The following is a 22,728-nucleotide window of genomic DNA, read 5'->3' on the forward strand; positions in this document are numbered from 1 at the left end:
GCTGCATTGTAAATTTTGGTCAATGACATGAGACAAAGTATATGTGAACTGCTGTATGAAAAGTGAATTTACTCTGTAAATCTTCACCCAAATCCTATAAATAAATAAATAAATAAGCACATATTTTAGGAATGTAGAGGTTTATAATAAAACTTTGATTGATCGTAATCAGAATTTACTTTTGTATCAAAGACTCAGGAGTTTCTTTTCCACAGGCATTTCATTTAAGATGTAAATGTTGTTGTTGTTGTTAGGTGCCATTGAGTCGTCTCTCATAGCAACCCTATACAACAGCAGAACGAAACACTGCCTTGTCTTGTGCCAGCCTCATGATCCTTCCTCTACCTGAGCGCATTGTTGCACCCACTGTGTCAATCCATCTCATTGAGGGCCTTCTCCTTCTTTGTTGGCCCTCCACTTTATCACGCATATCCTTCTCCAGGGAATGGTTCCTCTTGACAACATGACCAAAGTAAGTGAAATGAAGTCTGTCCATTCTCGCTTCCAAGGAGCATTCCAGCTGCACTTCTTCCAGGACAGATTTGTTAGTCCTTTTAGCCATGGTACTCTTAGTGATCTCCAGCACCACAACTCAAAAGCATCCACTCTTCTGTCTTCCTTATTCATTGTCCAGGTCTCACATGCATAAGAGGCGATTGAAAGTACCAAGGCTTGGGTTAGGCGCAGCTTAGTCTTCAAGGATACATCTTTGCTCTTCATCACTTGAAAGAGGTCTTTTGCAGCAGATTTGCCCAATGCAATATGTCATCTGATGTCTTGACTGCTGCTTCCATTGGTGATTGTAGAACCAAGTAATATGAAATCCTTGACACTTTCAATCTTTTCTCCATTCACCGTAAAGCTGTTTATTGGACCAGTTGTGAGGATTTTTGTTTTCTTTATAATGAGATGTAATCCATACTGGAAACTGTAGTCTTTAATCTTCATCAGTAAGTGGTTCAAGTCATCCTCACTTTCAGCAAACAAAGTTGTGTCATCTGCATATTGCAGGTTGTTAAGGATTCTTCCTTCAATCCTGATTCCATGTTCTTCTTCATATAATCCAGCTTCTGGTGGTATACTGCCTAAGGCATTTGACTGCTGACCAGAAGGCTGGCAGTCAAACCCACCAGCCCCTCCTCAGAAGGAAGGTTGGGCAATCTACTTCCGTAGTGATACCACCTCAGAAACCCAAGGAGGGGTTGCTATGAGTCGGATCTGACTCTATGGCAGTGCATTGCATTGCGGATTGTCTGCTCAGCATACAAATTGAATAAGTATGGTGAAAGGATACAACCTTGGAGCACTCCCTTCTTGATTACCCCCCCCTTGCACTGTTCCAATGACAGCCTCCTGATCTATGTACAGGTTCCTCATGAGTACGATCAAGTGTTCTGGAATTCCCATTCTTCTCAAAATCATTCACAATTTGTTATGATCCACACAATCGAATATTTTTGCATACTCAATAAAACATAAGTAAACACCTTTCTGGTATTCTTTGCTTTCAGCTAAGATCCACCTGGCATCAGCAATGATAGCCATTGTTCCACATCCTCTTCTGAATCCATCTTGTATTTCTGGAAGCTCTCTGTCAATATACTGCTGCAACTGTTTTTCAATTATTTTCTGTGAGATTTTACTTGCATGTGATACTAATGATATTGTTTGATAATTTCCACATTCTGTGGGATCACCTTTCTTTGGAATGGATCTCTTTCAGTCAGTTGGCCTGGTAGCTGTCTTCCAGATCTCTTGGCACAGCTGAATGAGTGCCTCCAGTGGGGTATCCCTTTGTTCAAACATCTCAATGAGTATTCAGTCAATCCCTGGAGTCTTGTTCTTCTCCAATTCCTTCAATGCAGCTTTGACTTCTTCCTTGAATATCCTGGGTTCTTGATCATATGCTACTTCCTGAAATGGATGAACATTGACGATTTCTTTTTGGTATGGTGATTCTGTGTATTCCTTCCATCTTCTTTTGATGCTTCCTGCATCATTCAATATTTTGCCCATAGAATCTTTCAGTATTGCAACTCGAGGCTTAAATTTTTTCCTCAGGGTTATTCATAAAGTTTTCTAGTAATATATCAGATAGTGTTTCACTATACGGTTTTCATTGGCCAATTGTTTGAGAAGTGGATGGCCTCTTCCTTCTTATGAGTCTGTTTTTGCCCAGAAGCTCTGCTGAAACCTGTGGACCATGGGTAACCCTGCTGGCATTTTGCCACACAGTGGCATAGCCTCCAGCCTCACAGCAGCACGTAAGCCACCACAGGATGACAAACTGACAGACAAGTTTGTCTCCCTTAGTTGTTCCTAACCCATCTTCACCTGCCTATCTCAGGCAAGGACCTTAAAATAGAGCTGCCCACAACCAAAAACAGCCCTTGAGCCCTGGCCCACCAGCTTGGGCCATGCCTTGATAAAGAGGCGCCCCCAAACAAAAAGCAGCTCCCAGCACCAGGCCTGCCTACTTCAGGCCTGGCCTTAATAAAGAGCCACCCTCAAGGGAAAAGCAGCCCCCAGAGCTGGGCCTGCCCACTTCTGGCCCCTGCCTTAAAATAGAGCTGCCTTCAAGCAAAAAGCAACTTTCAAGCCCCAGGTCCACCTACCTCAGGCCCTGGACTTAATAAAGAACCACACCCAAGCAAAAAGCAGCTTCCAAGCCTCAGGCCACCTACCTCAGGCTCTGGCCGTAGGCCCCTGCTTTAATAAAGGGCCAACTCCAAGTTAAAAGCAGCCTCCAAGCCCTGGGCCCACCTGCCTCAGGCCCCAGACTTAATAAAGGGCCACCCCCAAGGGAAAAGCAGCCATCAGCCCTGGGTCTGCCTACTTTGGGCCCCATCCTAAAAATAAAGCAGCCCCCAAGTGAAAAGCAGCTTCTAAGCCCCGGTTCGCCTGCCTCAGGCCCCAGCCTTAATAAACAGCTGCCCCAAAGTGAAAAACGGCCCTCAGCCCCAGGCCTGCCTACCTTGGCCTGGCCTTAATATAGAGCTACACCTAAGTGAAAAGTATCCTCCAAGCCCTGGGCCTACCTACCTCAGGTCCTAGCCTTAATAAAGAGCTGTCTCCAAGTGAAAAGCAGCCCCCCATCCCCGGGCCTGCCTACCTTGGGCCCTGGCCTTAAAATAGAGCCGCTCCCAAGCACAAAGCAGCCTCCAAGCCCCAGGCCTGCCTGCTTCAAGCCTCTGCCTTAATATAGAGCCACCCCCAAGCAAAAAACAGCCTCTAAGCCCCAGGCCTGCCTACCTCAGGTAAATATTAGCTCCAAATTGGTCATCTTAATGACAAAATTTTTTTATTGTTTTGGATCTTTTTAAATATCACTCACTGTCGTCGAGTTGGATCCAACTCATAGTGACCCCTCCTTGGGTTTCTGAGGTGGTATCACTACAGAAGTAGATTGCCCAACATGCCTTCTGAGGAGTGGCTGGTGGGTTTGAACCGCCAACCTTCTGGTTTGCAGCCAAATGCCTTAGGTGCTACACTACCAGAGCTCCCCTTATGAAATATGTTGTTGTTGTTGTTATATGCCGTCGAGTCGGCCCCAACTCATAGCGACCCCTCCTTGGGTTTCTAAGGCGGTATCACTACGGAAGTAGGATTACCCAACCTTCCTTCCGAGGAGTGGCTGGTAGGTTTGAACCACCAGCCTTCTGGTGAGCAGTCAAGTGCCTTAGGCACTATGCTACCAGAGCTCCTTATGCAATATGTTGTTGTTGTTGTTGTTATTTGCCATTGAGTCGGCCCTGACTCATAGCGACCCCTCCTTGGGTTTCCGAGGCAGTATCACTACGGAAGTAGGATTGCCCAACCTTCCTTCCGAGGAGTGGCTGGTGGGTTTGAACCACCAGCCTTCTGGTGAGCAGTCAAGTGCCTTAGGCACTATGCTACCAGAGCTCCTAGTGCTCATCAAATTGATTACATTTAATATTGATAGTTTTCATTAACGGATTACATTTACAATGAACAGATTCTCAGTTAATATGAACAGCTCCTCAAATCGTTGTATTTAGTATAACAATTTAATAGTCTTTAAACTTTCTGTAATAGTTTTGTTTTGTTTTTACTATAATTTTAATGTTCATTTTCAGAAGATACTATATAAATATAATGGAAATTTTTGTGTTTATTAGCATATTAATCTAAACATAAGATAAATTAATTTCATATCCTTGAAATAGTCAGAGGCTTCTATTATGATGACATAAAGTAGGTGTAGTTTAACTTCTTTATAGAAGAAAATAAAATGTACTTATGGTTACTTGACAAAGAATGTAATTCTTAATAGATGCTTTAGCATTTTATTTTAGATATGTAAAATGCTTTGGCTTATTTTCAAACTAACGTGTACTTTTTACTTTAAGCGGAATACATGGAACACTTTGGGAGAAAAGGAAAAATACTAGACCAAACAGATGATAGTTATGCTGGACCATCTACTTCCAAATCAAAGGGCAAAACTCCGTATAAAGAAAGAGAAAATTTTAGAAGCACTCTTGTTAATATTATTATGTAAGTTCCATAAACTAACCAATATGTATTACCCTACTTAGAGCTCTTGGGAACCTTCTATCTAAAAATAAAGGTATTCTGTGCATCTCTAAAGGTGCCTTGATGCCTGCTAGAATGAGGTCAGAGTGTAAATAAAGAATGAAAGATTGTATTAAAGGTGTCCCACTTTTAAATATCATGGACTATAAAGGTATCAATGTTAATACTTAATGTTGACTGAAAGAGTAGTTCATGTGATGTGGGGAATTCTCTGGAGCTGTGGGTCTCATTGTGTAGAAAAGAAATTGGTGTGAAATGACCAACACTGTGAACAGGGCTGGTGCTTTGCCTGGTCTGAGTTTTAGAATGGCTCATGGGGAGCGATGCAGAAGAAAATCACTAGTTCCTCTTTGCGAGGTTTCCTCACATTTTTGTGTTAGTTGCTCAGTACTCTTTCAGTTCATGTGACTCTTACACAAGCTGCCATTTGTTGAACAAATGGAGTTTCATGACATATATTGGTAAGTAACTCACCCACAGAACCCTGTTTCACTGTCCCCATATGGCACTTTACTAGCTAGATAGCCATCTTGAAGGGACAACAGTTGATAACTGTGTGCTTACAATGGGCAAGAAGGAGTATTTGTAAGAATCCATTGCAGCTGGATTGAGGGTGGCAGTGTGCCTCTTCGAGAGTTGTTTCATGTTTACTTTTACCTGGGGATACTAGGTTATTACCAGTTTTGCCCACTTATTATATTGATTTCTTGGCTTAAGCACTTTCAGATCATATACGCAATATAAAATCAACACCCAAATTCATGGGAGGACAGGCCTCTGGTTACAAATTCTTAGAAGGAACTTTTTTTCCTGCCCTAAGCCCTGGTCAGGAGAGATGAGCTTTCTTGACACAACTTCCTGTGCCTTTTTTAGCTCTTTAGATGAGTTTAGAGCCTGTCTTGGGTCCAGCTTTATGGAGTAGTCTCCAGTCAAATTCCTCAGGAGGCTAAGGAAACTTCTTCCTCATTTGGCCATTTAAATCCAAGTCTCTTGCCCCACAAGGGCAGCTGTGCAATCGGGTTTTTGTTGATCACTGTATCTTTCCATTTCTTTTGGTTTGCATCCTGGGTATTCTGTTTCTTTCTTATGAAAGCTATGCATGTTAAATCAGCTTTGTTACACGTTACCAAGCGTGTGTAGAATTGTGCTGGGAAGTTTTTCAGGTTATCTTCGCTTCTGTGTTGTAAGAAACAAGTCTAGTTTTGGCCATTTATGCCATTTTCTGGTTGTGCCTTTCATAAACAAGAATATACATGGTCTTTCTGACATTCAGTTAGAGAGTTTCTATACTTTAATAGCATGTTTAATCCCATTTATATTTGTTGCTATTTCTTATATATGTAGACTTAACTTCTACCAACTTATTTTGTTTTTTATTTACCATATGTTGTGTTTGTTCCCCCACCCCACCCCCACCCCTTGTTTTGTGCTTTATACTGAATTAGATTTTTTGTATTCCCCTTTCATTTCTATTCATTTAAAATCTGTCAAATGCATTTCTATTCTTTTTAGTGGTTTTCCCCCCTAGCATTTAAATCTACATATTTTTATTCATATCTTTCAAAGTCTAAAAATAATTTTTTCTGTCTTTCCCCTGAACAACACAACAGGATCTTAGAGTACTTTAACTTAGCATTTGTTGACTGAAGGAATCAGAGGCCATGAAGGTTGATTATTTTAACTAAAAATGTGACCCTCTCATTATTTTTTTATTTGTATAATAAAGAGATATGTTGTTGTTGTTGTTACGTGCTGTCGAGTCAGCCCCGACTCATAGCAACCTCTCCTTGGGTTTCCAAGGCAGTGTTACTACGAAAGTAGATTGCCCCATCTTCCTTCAGAGGACTAAAGAGATATAATACGACAGTAATGAACTCCATGAATCAGGAAACATAGATTCAGATTCTGCCACTATAAAGTGTGTTACCTTAATTACTTTTGTGAAACACTTTTCTATACAATTAACAAAATAAGATGCTCACTTTTTTTTTTTTTTTAATTGTGATTTGGGTGAAAATTTAAAGAGCAAATTCGCTTTCCATATAGCAGTTCACATATACTTTGTCTCATGACATTGACTACAATTTACGACAATGCAATAGCTCCCCTCCCGCTTCTTCCTGAAAGTTACCTCTTCCCTGTGTCCATCCCTCCATGCACTCCTGCTCCCTGAGCTGTCTCTCTCTGCATAAACAGCCCTTCTTTCTCCCATGCTTGTTCTCTCCAAGGAGTGTATCTACCTCAGATAAATGTTCAACTCCTAATGCCTGTCTTTTGTTTGGCTGGAAGCCACAGGTGTGGGTTCAATTCCAGACCTGAAGGGCAGCTAGGGGCCATAGTCTCAGTGGTTCCATCAGGGCTCTATCAGACCAGCAAACCTGGTCCCCTCCCTCCCTTTTTTTAATGATTTTGAATTTTGTTTCACATTGTTCTCCCTCTCTATCCAGGATCTCCTAGATAGATCCCCCTCTGAGTGGTTGACAGTTGTAGCCAGGCACCATCTAGTTCCTCTGGTCTCATAGTCATATAGGCTGTGGATTGCATGGTGTACCAATCACTAGGACTAATTGTTTCCATGGATCTTTGGTTTTCTTCATTCTTCTTTGCTCTGGATGAGAAGATGTTTTGTAGTTAAACAATCAGTCCTCATGGCCTTCTTCAATTACAGAATACCTTGAAGATCTTTCACCAACCATTTCATACTTATTCCTTCACTTAATAAACATTTATTGAGCCCGGTATACTGAGTTAGGAGTTGCTCGGTAGTGCAAATAATTAAGACTACCCAGAGGCACCTCAGAAAAAAGTCCTCACAATGTGTTTCTGAAAAGTCAGTCATAGTAAGCCCTGTAGAGCACAGTTCTACTTTGATACATGTTGAGTCACCATGAGTCAGAATCAACTTGATGGCAACTGGGATTTCTTTATTTTTGTTTATATACTAAATTAAACTGAGACATTAACTGAACTTCTTGACTCTTTTTCTGGCTTTTATAATAGAAGAAAATTAACGGTAAAGTTCACAAGCTATTGGATTCCTGGATTTACGAACAACAAATAAAGTTAGATGAAGTGATTCATTCTGGGTATTTACTTTGGCCTGGTCACATAGATAGATATTCAGTAAGCCTCCAATATCCACTCATTGGACGTTTAGTGGTAAAGAGTGTTTTGTGAAACAGCAATACTGACCCTCATTCATCCCAAAAGAAATTAGGACCCAGAGCGTATGTATTCAATGATAAAGAGGTTAAAGTCACCCTTAACAACTTTTTATTTTTACTAAAGATGTGAGCCATACTTTTTCCCACACTAGTGCCCTAGCACAAGTCACTAACATCATATTTGGCATAGATTTGGAATTGAATTATAGCTACAAACATTACATTATATGAATAACTAGCTGGTAATAAATACATAAGGACCCATTGGCTTCTGTATCACTAGTTGCTAACTTGTATGTCTCTAGAAACCCAAGAAATGGCCTTCTGAAGAAAATATGTGTCTCTTCTGCAAAACTACATTTCAAGTTCTCTGCATTAGTGTCCCTTTTATGACCCATATTGATAACCATAAATAAGAATAAGAATATAGGAGTTAAGAGAGAGCTTGATTGTGGAATAATGAGGAAAAATGAGTAAAAGCCACCATGAAAGATATGGCCTCTGAATTAGGTCTTGGAAATCACTTCTGGTTTAACTGCTTTTCTATGAATAAAGTATTTTGAGGGGAATATGTTACCCAGTGTCTTAGTTAAGTAGTTCTGCCATAACAGATATACCGTGAATAGGTGATTTTAAAGATCAGAAATTTGTTTTCTCAAAGATCTGGAGGCTAAAAGACCAAATCAGAGTTTTGGCCATGTCAGTTCCTTATGTGAACTTCTCACTTTGTTTCTATGTCTGGTGGCATTCCTTGTCATTTCTTGGCATATGGCTTTCCCCTGTGTGGTATCTCTATGTCTATTCTAATCTTTTTATAACTCAGAAGTGATTAGGTATAGGATCCATCCTATACTGGTATGTACTCATTAACATAACAAAAGGAAACCTCTATTTGCAAAGAGGATCACATCCACAGGTATAGGGGCCAGGGATTCAACACATAGTTTGGGCAGCACAATTCAATCTGTAACACCTAACAAATATGTATACTATTTATAGCATGTTCAATGATTTATTTTTTCTTATGAGTTAAAAAATGACAGTCCAGGTAATTTTATCCATTGTCTTATATTCTAACTGCTTTTGATACATGTTTGAATAATTTATTTATCATTTTCTTAGGCAACAAGATGCTGGCTTAGACTCAGCTGCCCTCGATGAAAGCATGCTTCCTAAAACAACCACGTCTGCAATAGAGAAAGACATCCTGGTAACAGGCTATTTCTTTTGCCAGTATGAATGAAATGAAGGGAAACACTTGAAAATACTTTTATTCTTTTGAGATTACTCTGTGGCCATAGGAGTATACACAGGTTGCACAGTATTACTGTATATGATTAACGGAGGACGGCATTCTCTCCCTTGCCACCTAACACAACAGTGAAAGAATGTTAAGTCTACCTCCTCCCTCTGTTAAAACTTGCTTCTGTAATCTATAACTTTTGCATGTCTTAATTTTTTTATGAGAGATAATTTTAATCTCATGTCTTATGTACACATTACAAAGCTTATTTTAGAAATAGTAATTCTTTAAGTATTTTAAGTACAGAAGAATTTTTGAAATGTTAATATCAAACAGTTTGAAAGCATTTGGATGTTTAAATTTTTTTATGTGAAAACATAAATTTTTATGTGACATGCATTGAGGTTAAAATTTCATTATGAGAAATACTACTATATTTTAAGATGACTATTTTATGTACACATATATTTGCAGCTATACCATTATAATAAGGAATACTGATAGGTCAATTGGAAGCTTTCTAAATTCTGTTGAGTACTATTCTTGAGATTAATGTGTGTGGATAAAGATTTGCTTGCAGCTTTTAAGATCTAATAAGAGGACAAAAAGTAACATACCAATTTTTATTCATTTACGTATTTCTAAGCTAATTCAGCATGAACTGTGTTAGGTATATCATGTATTTGTTTTTCAGTGTAGTTATGAACTGAGATAAGACCTTTGATTTTCATGAAATATACATATATTTAGGAGCTCTCAAATTATGCCTAACTGAATTGCAAAATATACATTTATCTGCTTTATGAATAATTTGTTCTCCTAAAACTTTACTTTTGCACAGCAGTTTTATTTCCAATAAATAGAATTTGTTGTTGTTCTAGTACTAAACCAATCTAAATTCCCTCTGCTTCCTTTTGTAGAGGTATTACTATTATATTCACCATGGAATTGATACAGACCATATAGCCCCAATGGAAGATTCTTGGCTGGAACATGTATTGAATTTAGTCCCCAAACATCTAAAAGTCCTTGGTGATAGCATACTCATATTGTCTGATGAAATGAGAGAAGATTATCTTCTTAGTGTAAAAAAATCCATAGGTAAATTGATAATTTCTCTGTTTGCTAATTCGAATAGACATCTTCAGTAAAGGTAAAATATTTTTTTTGTATTGAAAGTACAATTCCTATATTTGAACCTCTTTAGTATATTATATATTAATTAAGCTGTTTCTTTCACTGCTATTATATTACTTATGCAGTTAGGCAAATTTCATTAGTGAAGTACAACAGCAAAAAAAAAAAAAGCAGTCTCTTTGTAGGGATGTTATCTTATATATCTAATTCTGCTGTCAGAAAAATACCACCCGTGGGTGACTTTCATAAACAGAAGTTTATTTTCTCACAGTTTAGGAGGCTAGAAGTCTGAGTTCAGGGTGCTGGCTCTAGAGGAAGTCTTTCTCCCTCTGCTGGCTCTGGGGGAAGGTCTTTGTCCCTTCAGCTGGTTTCCTGGTTGCTTGGGGATCTCCATGTGGGTTGGCATATATCTTCCCCTGTCTCTGCTTGCTCAATTTGTAAGAGATTGACTCAAGATACACCCTACACTGATCGTGTATCATTAATAACAAAGATAACCCATTCCCATATGGGGTTATAACCACAAGTATTGTTGTTATGTGCCATCGAGTCGGACCCAACTCATAGCAACCCCTCCTTGGGCTTCTGAGGTGGTATCACACAGAAGTAGATTGCCCCATCTTCCTTCTGGGGAGTGGCTAGTGGGTTTGAACCACCAGCCTTCTGGTCAGCAGTCAAGTGCCTTAGGCATTATGCCATCAGAACTCTACCCACAAGTATAGAGGTTAGGATTTATAACACATATTTTTTTGGGACACAGTTAAATCCATAACAAATCTGTACATTCAACAAAGGACAGAACTGAAAATTTTTATAAAAATTTAATTTCAAGCCATCAAAATATTTGAATACCTAGTTTACACTTAGTGCATAGTCTCATCCTTGAAAATGGTCCCTTCCTTCAAGCATTTAACAGTGTGGGTCATCTTCTATTCTCAAAGCCGTAACTTGCTCATTATGAGAAGCATAACATTGTAAACAATTTTAATTTAAATAATTTTTGCAATTTGTAATTTTCTGGAAATATAATCGCTAAAGTTATTTATCAGAATTTTCCAATTTTCTTTCAGTTGATTTTGTTTTAAAAGATCCTAGAGAAAAAGAAGATGATAAAAAGACGGATGAACTTCTACCCCATCGCGCTGAGTAAGCAGTCAGACTTCTTTAAGAATATTGATTAGGGGACTGTTTCTGTGTATGTGTACATATTGATATACTGCTTATATTTTGTCATATATATATATAATTTATATATTTTGTGTAAGTACAAAATAGTAAAAACTGGTTGTTCTTACTATCTTGTTTTTTGATGTACTTAAGCTAGAACATGATACATCTACAAATTGATGGATAGATGGGTAGACAAGACATACAGACATATGGACACTTAGATGGTTAAAACATGTTGTTGTTGTTATGTGCCGTCGAGTCGGACCCGATTCATAGCAACCCCTCCTTGGGTTTCTGAGGCAGTATCACTACGAAAGTAAGATTGCCTCATCTTCCTTCCGAGGAGTGGCTGGTGGGTTTGAACCACTAGCCTTCTGGTTAGCAGTCAAGTGCCTTAGGCACTATGCTACCAGAGTTCCCCAATGTACCTTGATATATTTATCTCCACAGCTGCTAGTGCAGGCTGTAGATATGGTGGAAATAAAAGCTGATGGCACCTTACATGCACAAAAATAAGTTGGGAACATTGTAGAAAACATATACATACAAATATACTTCATGTTTTAAAATATAGAACACATAATGAGAAAATCCACAGGGCATAATTTTTGCCTAAAAAAATTAAATTTAGGAATAATTCATAAATAGATTGAAGAATAGAACTTAGATTTATATAATTAATAGCTCAGTTTTACTTTGTTCCTTTTATAGCATTTAAAGGTACCCCAAATTCCTTCTCATAGTGACTTTCCCCTTCCCCCCCAAAAAAAGGAAAAGCCATGTAACCATTTCACACATCTTCTATGGAAAATAGCTTTCCTTATGGAGAAGTACAGAATCATCCTTTGTAATTATAAAAAGTGATATAACTGGAACTGAGAAACTGAATTAAATCTATGATATAATAAAACAAAACTAAGTGTTTAAGTGAGAATAAAAATAAAATCATAGCAATAAGCTAAGATGTAAATGTATAAATAGACCCTGAAAGATGAAGGTGGCATACCTTCAGTTATAAAAGATAGTCATTCAGGTGACAGGAGTTGTAGAACAAATGTGTCTTCAAATAACAATGTTAGAGTGTTTGTGGTTTGTAAATGGTATTTATACATTAACAGAGGACAGAGTTCAAGGATTTCCATATGTAGGCTGGAATATATCCATAAAAGTTCTAAAAATAATGGAAATATTTAAAAAATTTTATATCCTGGAGTGAAATGAGAATCTTTGAAGATGTATATGAAAATTAGCTGGCTGTTGTTTCTCCTTGATCATCGTAAGTTATTTGTGGGCTCGAGGTTTTAGTTTAAGAAAACAACTTAATAGTGATGTATTAAAGCTTCAAGTCTAGTTTTATATTCATTCTTTATAATTATGAAATTGTATGAAACCAAAATGAGTATGACCTTTGTGTACTTTGAAACATAAATACGTATGTTCTACTATTACTATAAGAGAGACATCTTATTTTTTATTAAAATTAAACCATTACTACTCAAAATATACATTGACTATAAAAAATGCCTTCTTTTGTTTTTTTTTCATGAAGATAATGTTCTTTCCTTTGTTTTCAGAATGGAAATTCTGCCAAAACCTTGGAGGAAGTCGTTTTTATCTGCAACCAATTATATTAGAGATCACTTAAATGCCATGAACCCCACGATGTTGGCTGTGCAGGATCTGTGGCACAGCACTTTTAAGTGAGTATTTCTGGCCTTACTGGCATTTTTCAAAAAGAGATGGAAATTCTCTCCTTCCTCAGGCCCAATCCAGTTCCCATATTAAAGATCTGAATTGTCATATTTTGTTTTAAATCCCACACATTAGCTGCTATGATCATCTGTATAGTTTAGAAACCCAGTAAATATTGGCCAAGTGAATGGCATGAGGTGAACCTCTGGAGTCCCTAGGGCCAACTTCCTTAACAGAATGAACTAAGCCCAAAGAATATAAACCCACTCTCCTAGGTCTCTAAAGCCTATGCAGACTGGACTTCAGACTTCAGAGGCTGCTTGTGACATCAGAGAATGGGCTAGGGCTCTTACCACTTCCATTTGTCTGTCAGATCACATATAACTAGGAAGTGTATCCTTTCAACTTTCTAATGTGCATGATGAATTTGTCTACCTGAATTTGGCTTATAGTGGATAGGAAGAGGCCCCACGTTTTCCTCTTGTTCTTTGGGTTGTTGTTGTTGTTGTTATGTGCCGTTGAGTTGGACCCGACTCACAGCGACCCCTCCTTGGGTTTCTGAGGCAGTATCACTACGGAAGTAGATTGCCCCATCTTCCTTCCGAGGAGTGGCTGGTGGGTTTGAACCGCCAGGTTCTTTGGGTAAGGGGGCTCAAATACTCATCCTGACAAGGCTCCTGATCTAATTTTGCATGAAATCATACAAGTGAGGTCATACAGTATAGCATATTACTTTTGCTAAGTGTGTTTGCATGTGTTAGTACATTTCATCTTCACAACATCACCCCAAGTTATTTTTCTTTTATGTCCATTCACAAATGGACATAAAATAAACTCCCAGAAAACAGTGAGATGGAAGCTGGGTGATGGGACCCTATTGCCTAGTATTGTGCCTAAAGGGCTAGACTTTTGTCACTTAGACATTGTCAGGAGGCAAGACATAAGAGGATGAAAGGAGGAAGGGGATGAAAAAGTAGCAAAGTTGAGATAAGCAAACACATAAGCACATAGTGGAGGTGACCATAATTAGGGTCCATGATTGTGGGTTAACACAAGCCAGTGAAGCAAACTTCCAGGCTGCCAGGGTAAAGACAAATGAGAAGGAACTTTGCAGCCTGGGAGTAGAAAGGCAACCTACTCGTTTCTGTGTTGCCTTTGAATTTATAGATAGATTTTGCTTTCTATGAGAGTATCAGGGCTGGGCTGGGCAGTCCTGAGTGCTGCATCTCTGAGTAGTTGCTAGTGTTGATGGCACATGACATCCTTTCTCTGGGTAACAGTCATTTGCCCTGACTTCAGCCAACCTTGAAACTATAGGACATCTCCTTGTGTGGCAGTGGGTTTAGGGGATGACAATACAAGAAAAATATATGACTAAGTCTAAATTTCATGAAAAAAGAAAAATCCTGAAGAAATGCTGTCTAGAAAGGAGTATGTGAATTCATGTCATTCAGTATTTACATTTACCCAAATCAAGAAAACCAAACCTGTTCTGTTGAATGGATTCTTACTCATAGCGACCCTGTAGGACAGAGTAGAAGGGCTCCATCGAGTTTCCAAGGCTATTATGTTTACGGAAGCAGTTGCCACATCTTTTTCCTGCAGAGTGCCTGGGGGGTTTGAACCACTGAGCTTTCAGTTAGCAATCAAGCACTTTAACCACTGCACCACCAGGGCTCCTTTATCTATGCTTACAGATCCCACTTAATGTCAGAGATAGCCTTTGTAATGCAATCACAATCCACAGAGCATCCGAAGAGATCAGATTATGTTTAATATGTACTGTTAGGCAACATTTTAGAAATACTTTACATAAAGCATGATTTTTCACTCTTCGTTTAAAAGAGTTAATCTTCAGTGTCCAGAATAACACAGTATCAAGGTTTTTGCTAACCATGCTTTCTGCTTTAGGCTTAATGTATTATCAATATTGTGTGCTTTGTGTACTATAACCTAACATAGGAATTGTAGCTTGTAGAAAGTATGAATAAATATTCATCTTATATTAGATTTGAAATGTGTTTTGTTTACTATCCAGTATTTTATGCTGACATTTACATAATTAAATGTGATGTTTGTAATTGTATTGTTCACCATCTTTCAGTTATATAGATATTACTTGATCACATGAAACTTAAAGTGTAACTCTTCTAATAGGGAAAGGAATCTGTCTTTTAGTTGAGGTTAATAACACAATGATCCCAATAGATAATATTGATCTTTTATTCTGGTTAATCTTCCAGAGAAATTTTTCAGTGAGAAAGCTAGGTATATAATAAAGACCCATAACATTGTAGGCAGAGAATAAGCAGTGGTGAAAACTGTTGATTGGAGTAAGCACTGTGTGAAAAATAAAACATAAAAACAAAAACTAGACAGACTCAAAAGATTTTGATAAAGTGGATCCTGAGTAAGTGTAAGTTCTCTCTCAGTCCAGTGCTCTCTGATATCCAGAGCCGATAGTGGTCACACAGGGCTGCTTTCTTTTCAAGGAGGGTACACATTTTGTGTTGGGAGCAGTGGGCCTATAAGCATTGAGTCCTACCTCTTTTCCTATTTTAATTGTTCCATTTCGAAAGAACAGTCTGAAGTATCCATCACCTTGTAGTTATTGAACTTTCTACATCACAATGCAGTTGCATAATACATTCCCATTGAGTTGAATTATATAAATTATTTTTTCAAGTTAGAATATTTTATGTTTTCAAAAATCTGATTTCATAGAATACAATTTTTGAATGATAAAACCTAGGAATATGATTTTTTTGAGGAGGAGAAAAATTAGCAAAAATAGTACATACAAAAAAGTCTCATTCTTAAATGATTGTTTATTTTTGTCTCTTGCAGAAAATTACGATTAGTTGATATAGAAGAATTTCACAATCGCCAGGAGGCACTGGAGTTGTCAACTTTTCAGAGTATTGTGATGAGACACATGGAATCTGCCAAAGAGACTCTCCTTAAAACGTAAAGTTTTGAAGTTTCATGTTGTGTGTGTGCCATCAAGTTGATTGTGACACAAAGGAAAAGGTAGAACTAGCCCAGAGTTATACAGCCTAGGCTGTAATCATTACAGGACCAGATCACCTGGTCTTTTCTTCCACAGAGCAGCTGGTGGGCTTGAACTGCCAGTCTTTTAAAGAGCAACTCAGTGCTTAACCATTATGCCACCACAGCTCCCTGAAATTTCAAGTGGTGCTGTTGTGTACTGTTGAGTCAATTCCGACTCATGGCAACCCTATAGGGTGGAGGAGAGTTGTGCCATAAGGTTTCCAAGGCTGTAATCTTTCTGCAAGCAGAGATTGCCACAGCTTTCTCCCATGTAGTGGCTGGTGGGTTTGAACTGCCAATCTTTCCATTAGCAGCTGAGCACTTAACCACTGCATCACCAGTGTAAGGATGCATATATTTTAAAATGGGATTTGAGAAATACTGAATTTTAACTGCTTTTAGAAAATCCTATTTTACCAATCTTTCATCATTTCTGTTGAGGGCTGAAGATAATGTCTTTAACTACCTTGAGCTGTAGTATCTACCCAGATAATTTTCACTACATAGACTGTGCAGAAACTGAAAGGATCGTAATCAGTGGGAGTCTTTCCTCCATGTCCAGTTTCCATCTCTGCTCTGGGGATGGGTACCTGGCGGGGGGGTGCGAGAAGCCCAAGAAACTTTGGAAGCATTACGAGCTCATCATTCACCAGGTGTTTGTTTGACATCTACCATTAATACACGCAAGGCATTGGGCCTTTTTCATTTTGTTTTTGGATGAGGGGCACACAAGAGTTTAAAGAATGCTTAGGTGGGTGTTCTGGTTCCCTAGTGCCACTCTGACAAGAATATACCACAAATGGGATGGCCTTGACAAACAGGAGTTTATTCTTACAATTTGGAGGCTTTAAGTCCAAGTGCAAAGTGCCTGGCTCTAGGGGCTGGGTGAAAGCCCCTCAATCTTGGGGTCCAGCTCTGCCTCCTGCCCCCGGTCCACTGGAGCTAGAAGCATTTCTTCACTCAGACAGCTACTGGCTGCTGAGGTTGAGAAGCCCCCAGGTTGACAAGTAAAAAGGCACAGTCCCGATGTTACCAAACCACACAGCAGGCCATTAACTTAAGTCCATTATAAGTCCCAAGGTTGGCAGAGCATAGCAGGCTGCTGAGCAATGACACAGATACATGCAGGGTCCAAGTGTGCCGTAAGCTAGAGACCATTACCAAGGCTTCTCCTTAAATACAGGAAGCAGACCACATTCCCAAAGGCAGCTGCTCAGCTGCTTGTGGTAGATCCCACGATGGAGCTGATTGCCGGTCTCATCATGGGGAATAACTACCACCAGCTGCCCATCCACTCAACCAGGCCCAGCCAAGTTGACACAAAAACATAACCACCACAGTGGGTAACATATATGCTTTGAAGGGGTTTACAATCTCGTTGAGAGGTTAGGCTTATTGAATGACAAATATCTCCTTGATCTGGCCCTTCAGAATAGACTAGCCACATAAAATAATCATTGATGCATATTCTCAAAAATTAGCTCTGGACGATATGAGAAAGTTATCTCTACCCTGGATCACTTTGTTATTATAAATAAGACATTAAAAGTAGATTGAATTTAAAATAGCAGTGGACATTAAAATTACTCATGTAGCTTTAAAATTATTTAAAAATCTATCTCCATCTTTTAAGATGGAATCTTTCCTTTATCTTTTTTTCTTCCCTAGTATGTTAAACCAAACATTGTCTGACATTATTTGAAAAAACTTTAGCCTTTTATTTAAGATTGCTGCAAACTGTTTGCATCATCCAGTGACCTATTGAGTTAACATTAAAATATATATATATATATAGAGAGAGAGGTAGGAAGAAGAAAATGACCCTGAGAACAGAATAAGAATAAATTCTCTTGATCTATAATTTTAGGGTTCTGCACCTGGAATAAGCCTGGGAAGAAAGGCCTGGTGATCTCGTCCCAAACGGTCACCCTTGAAAACCCTATGCACAGTCCTACTCTGTGTACATCGCGTGGCTGGGAATTGACACCGATTCTATGGCAACTGATCGGTGTGTGTGCTTGTGTGTGTTTGAATCTTTGTTACAGGTAGTAAAGTGATTAGATGTATTAGCCCCTCCTACCCCATCCACTTTTCTTATTATCTTACTTCCATTTTGGATCTTTTTCTCGGGGCCCTCCCCATTTTTATTTCTATCTATTCTTCAGTGGAATTGCCATCTTCACTACAAAACCTTTCTCTATTACTTACCTGGAGACTGAGGTCTCCATTCATTTGACTGAAGATCTGTTTTTCTGCCACAACACATTTCCTCAGTTGTTGTAGGAGAGATGAAAAGATGTACTATCTTATTTTATGTCCTCTGCAACACTGTTCCTAACACATAGTAGACACTCAAATTATTTGCTGCTGGGATAAGTAAATATATTTAAAACTTCAGGCAACTCTTGATTGTTGTACTGACCCTTCTTCTATTAAAAACAGAATCTGTTAACTCTCTTGAAATAAGAGACTCCAAAACCAAAATCAAACTCACTGCTATTGAGTTGATTCCAACTCATAGTGACCCCCATAGGGTTTCCAAGGCCCTAAATCTTTATGGAAGCAGACTACCTCATCTTTCTTCTACAGAGTGGCTGATGGGTTCAAACTGGCCACCTTTCAGTTAGCAAGCTGATGCCTTAACCACCGTACAACCAGAACTCCATGAAATAAGAAGACTCATATTCCTTAATTCTGTGGTGTTGGACACTGGTTTAATAAACTGAAAATTTTACTTTTTACCTAGATATGAAATTTGTACCTAGATAGGAAATTTCACTATCATCCTTTTATTACTAAGCTATATACATATTTGAAACTCTTTGGAAATCAGCCATTCTTTCAAGATACCATTAAAGGGAACAGGAAAATAAAATCCATGATTTTGTTCAATTGTATCTTGTTTTCAAGTCATTGTGGAACAGACAGAATAGCAGGAAGAAGCCCTCCCTTGGTTTAGCTTTAAATTAACAAATACACCCCCTGAAGAACATATAGGAGTCTGGGGAAGAGTATTTCATAATATTCAAAAAAAGTTTGTTCTGTATTTCTGCAAAAAGTGCAGCACTATACTTCCGGGAGTTAGATTTACATCCTTCTTACTGCATCACGTCATTGAGTCATTTTCTATTGGCTGTGATTTACGTTTTCTTTTCCTAAGAGGAGTGAAATATGCTAGTGCTTACATTTCAGAGAGTGGATAATGTCACTTAGCAATATACCTCTCGATGAAGACCTTTACATGTCCAGAAATTACCGCTAATGCTTACTGTAAGAGAGTAATTCACTGCAGGTATTAACTTTTAAAAGTCTTTTGTTCTTTCAAGGTGGTTTCCAGAAGTGCAGAATATTTATTACCAAGGTAATAAAAAAAAGCAATTGCCAGCCAGTGACAGCAGTGCCAAATTGGAATCTTTTTTCAACTGCACTGCTACACTTATGACTTTACAGCTGCAGGGTCTCACTTTGGTCTCCATGCAAGATTTTACAGACTTAATTGCACAACCCTCGGTAAGGATGGTTCATTATGCCAATATTGCATTTACTAATGTATTTATTTTCAATTCTTCAGAGTAAAATGATAAAATATCTTTACTGGTGGAAAAAGAGAACATTTTCTTTAGATCTGTTATACTGATCTGTTCAAAAGAGTTAGTCTGAATATTTAGGATATTTGATTATCATTGTATTAAGTAAGGATTAGTGCAAATAAGTAAAAATTCTGTAACGGAAATTTGAGCCGTGGTAACTGGGAAAGTTTCCACAAGGAGCCCTTTCTTTCTCTGGAAACCAGTCCTGGTTACTACTATGTAAGCAGGACCTTGGAATTTGAATATTCTCCTCTTGGTCTCTCTTTGTTACATAATTCTAGAACCCCTGAACTGAACTAATTCTAGAACTGTCCCAAACATTTTCCTTAATGTGAGACCTTGATCTCATAGTTGATCTGTAGGTCCAGTAGGTACTAGATACCAACCAGGCTAGTTGGGAATTACTCTAGTACTTCATAGTAGAGCCTCTAGTAAGTTAGTAGTAGTGTCAGAGGTCTTCTAACCTCATGAAGGAGAAAGACAATCACCATCAACCCAAAGCTGATTCCTGTGTGGTGCAGGTCAGGCATACCTCCATTCTCCAACCTTTTTACCAGTTCTGACACCAGCCCTCCTTCCTATGGCACACTCTGCTTCTCTGTTAGGTTCGATAACTCATTGCAGTGGCCATACTGAAGTCACAGATGGTTTTAGGGTCTATTAGAGCTCTGGTAGCGTAATGCCTAAGGCACTTGACTGCTAACCAGAAGGCTGGCAGTTCAAACCCACCAGCCACTCCTCGGAAGGAAGCTTGGGCAATCTACTTCTATAGTGATACTGCCTCGGAAACCCAAGGAGTGGTCACTATGAGTCAAGTCTGAGTCAACAGCACATAACAACAACAATAGGGAAGTAACATGTTACAACTAAGTATCAGGACCAACTTGGAAATAACTGGATACAACTTGGAAGACAGAGTACAGTTCTTGAATCAAGACAACTTCCAATCAAAACAGCTCCCATCTCTTTCTCAGCTGTGCCCACAGGCAGGCCTTTTGATTGGGCCTACTGTCACTGGGTCCTTAGTTTGGGCCTCTTTGCTGCTCAGGCAAGTGTTAGAGCTTTTCTGGTCCACTGATTAAGTGTCTGGAGGCACTCTACTCTGCGAGGAAGCCTTCTGCCTGAAAATGCTCAGCTCTGTTTTACTCCATAGGTCAGGGAGCCCACTGCAGCTTCCTCACACCATTTTCATGATCCTTGCTGCTCATACCATCTTGCACCACCTATAGTGTTGCAGCTCTCTCTCTGACTCCTGAATCTAGGGGGTGTTCCATGCAGGGACGCCGAGTCCAAAGGATGTGCTCCTCTCCTGGCTCTTCTTGATGGTAGTGAGGTTCTTTCAACCTCTGTAGGATTGGCTCTTTTAAGTTTAGCAGGATGACAAAACTGACCAATCCCTTTGGTAGGCCATAGTCACATAGTTTGCATAGAAATCGACCGATCTCTGAAAGGGATTCACACGCCTTATTAACATAGTAGATTAACCAATCCCTTTGCAATGTAACCAAATCATTTTAGCAGAACTACGAACCCAGGGCCAGAAAGGCCATCTACAGAGAAAGCCACTGCCCTGCACCTCCCTTGGTCTAGTGTCAAGGATATAAGAGAAAGGGTGAGTGTGGGAACAGCTGCTCTCCTTTGTCTGTCACAATTCTTATTTGTTTGTTTGTTTATGTTTTCAGGATTCTGTCAGAGCCTTTGAACACCCAGGTTTCATCATGAGGCTGATTCTTGATAACGACACCATTAAGTTTGAACCTGAGTTTAGTGACTATAGAGATATCCTTCTAAATGTTTATGATGTTATGATTAAAGCTGTCAGTTATGTGCCAAGAGTTGAGACAAAATTGTATTCCAAGTGGGTAAGTTGAAAGCATCTTCTTATTGCTTGAGTTTGAATAATGTTATTTACTTCAAATAACTTCTGGAAGGTATAGACATGTATCCCCTGCTCTGCAGAATGTACATTGCTTGGTAACATTGGTTTATAAAGGAAGTTGTGTTTAAGAAAAAAAAAATACTGTTTTCCCATTTGCTTCCCTTATAGTATACCTACTTTAGAAAGTTGGGCAATCCTACTTCCGTAGTGATACTGCCTCGGAAACCCAAGGAGGGGTCGCTATGAGTCGGGGCCGACTCGACGGCAAATAACAACAACAACAACAACAACTTTCCTAAGCAGATCTTCCATTGGCCTCAGCTGAAAACTTTCTAAGAAGAAGGAATTGAAGTTGTGATAAGATTGGAAGCCATCAATGAGTGTGTTCGGCAGCACTCAGACCATGCCATAGAGCTCCACTGTGCTTTTCCAGCCTTGTAGAGATACTGTCCACTTGATAACTCTCCAAATATACCTTTTTTAAAAATGGTTAATTCCTGTTTCCATACTTTCCACTTGATAGATTCTATCTTTCCTTCTTGGCCAAACATTTTAACACAGCTATCCTGAATTATGGCATTGTAGCACTAGTTATTGCAGTCGAATATATGATATACGCATGTCTGAAAACTCCTTAACTTAACAGATTTTCAAGGTTATAGGTCCATTCAATGGCTTTTGTGTTCCTTTTCTGTTTTGAAAATATTTCAGGATTATTTTACATTTACAACACAGCACAGGAGATAGTGTGTGAAATTTAAGGACTAGTAATAAAATTAATGTACCGACAACCCAACGTAAGGACTAGAATAATACTGATACCTTTAAGCCTATCCTTTTCCTGTTCACACCCCTTTTTTTCCCCTCCATCCTTGTAACACAAGAATCATTGACCTGAATTTTGTAGAGCTCTTGATTTTTAAAAATAGACTTAGCACATATTCACATATCCTTAAACAGTATTTTCTTTAGTTATTCCATACCTTTGTATAAGTGGATTTAGATAACTTCTGTAACCTGCTTTTATTCGCTTAACTGTATAATTGTGAAATTGTCCACTTTGAGGGTATTATCCTCAATTTTTTTCATTGGTTTCTAATTTTTTTATTATCTTATTTTCATTTTATTACAAATTCCATTAGGCTCTTTTTCAAATATGTCTGGTTATTTTTGGTAGTCTTTAGTCGTATAGCCATTGCTCTTTTATTTCTCTTTACAAATATTAAATTTTCATATCCTTTATCC

The 22,728-nt window shown here is 38.7% G+C and overlaps 1 protein-coding gene across 1 annotated transcript in view; it reads left to right on the forward strand.

Moving 5' to 3' along the window:
- DNAH7 (dynein axonemal heavy chain 7) overlaps positions 1 to 22,728 on the forward strand; it is a gene marked incomplete at its 5' end in the record, with an annotated part of 302,031 nt that overhangs the window by 4,029 nt on the left and 275,274 nt on the right. Inside the window, 8 exons of the mRNA XM_007953149.2 lie at positions 4,371 to 4,518; positions 8,844 to 8,931; positions 9,885 to 10,065; positions 11,172 to 11,247; positions 12,846 to 12,971; positions 15,811 to 15,930; positions 19,341 to 19,524; positions 21,287 to 21,466. Of these exons, the coding sequence (XP_007951340.2) occupies positions 4,371 to 4,518; positions 8,844 to 8,931; positions 9,885 to 10,065; positions 11,172 to 11,247; positions 12,846 to 12,971; positions 15,811 to 15,930; positions 19,341 to 19,524; positions 21,287 to 21,466 (1,103 nt within the window). The remainder of the gene's footprint in view (positions 1 to 4,370; positions 4,519 to 8,843; positions 8,932 to 9,884; positions 10,066 to 11,171; positions 11,248 to 12,845; positions 12,972 to 15,810; positions 15,931 to 19,340; positions 19,525 to 21,286; positions 21,467 to 22,728) is intronic.

Source organism: Orycteropus afer, unplaced genomic scaffold, assembly GCF_000298275.1.
Source record: "Orycteropus afer afer isolate SDZICR_OR568_19922 unplaced genomic scaffold, OryAfe1.0 scaffold00374, whole genome shotgun sequence".
Lineage (NCBI taxonomy): Eukaryota > Metazoa > Chordata > Mammalia > Tubulidentata > Orycteropodidae > Orycteropus > Orycteropus afer.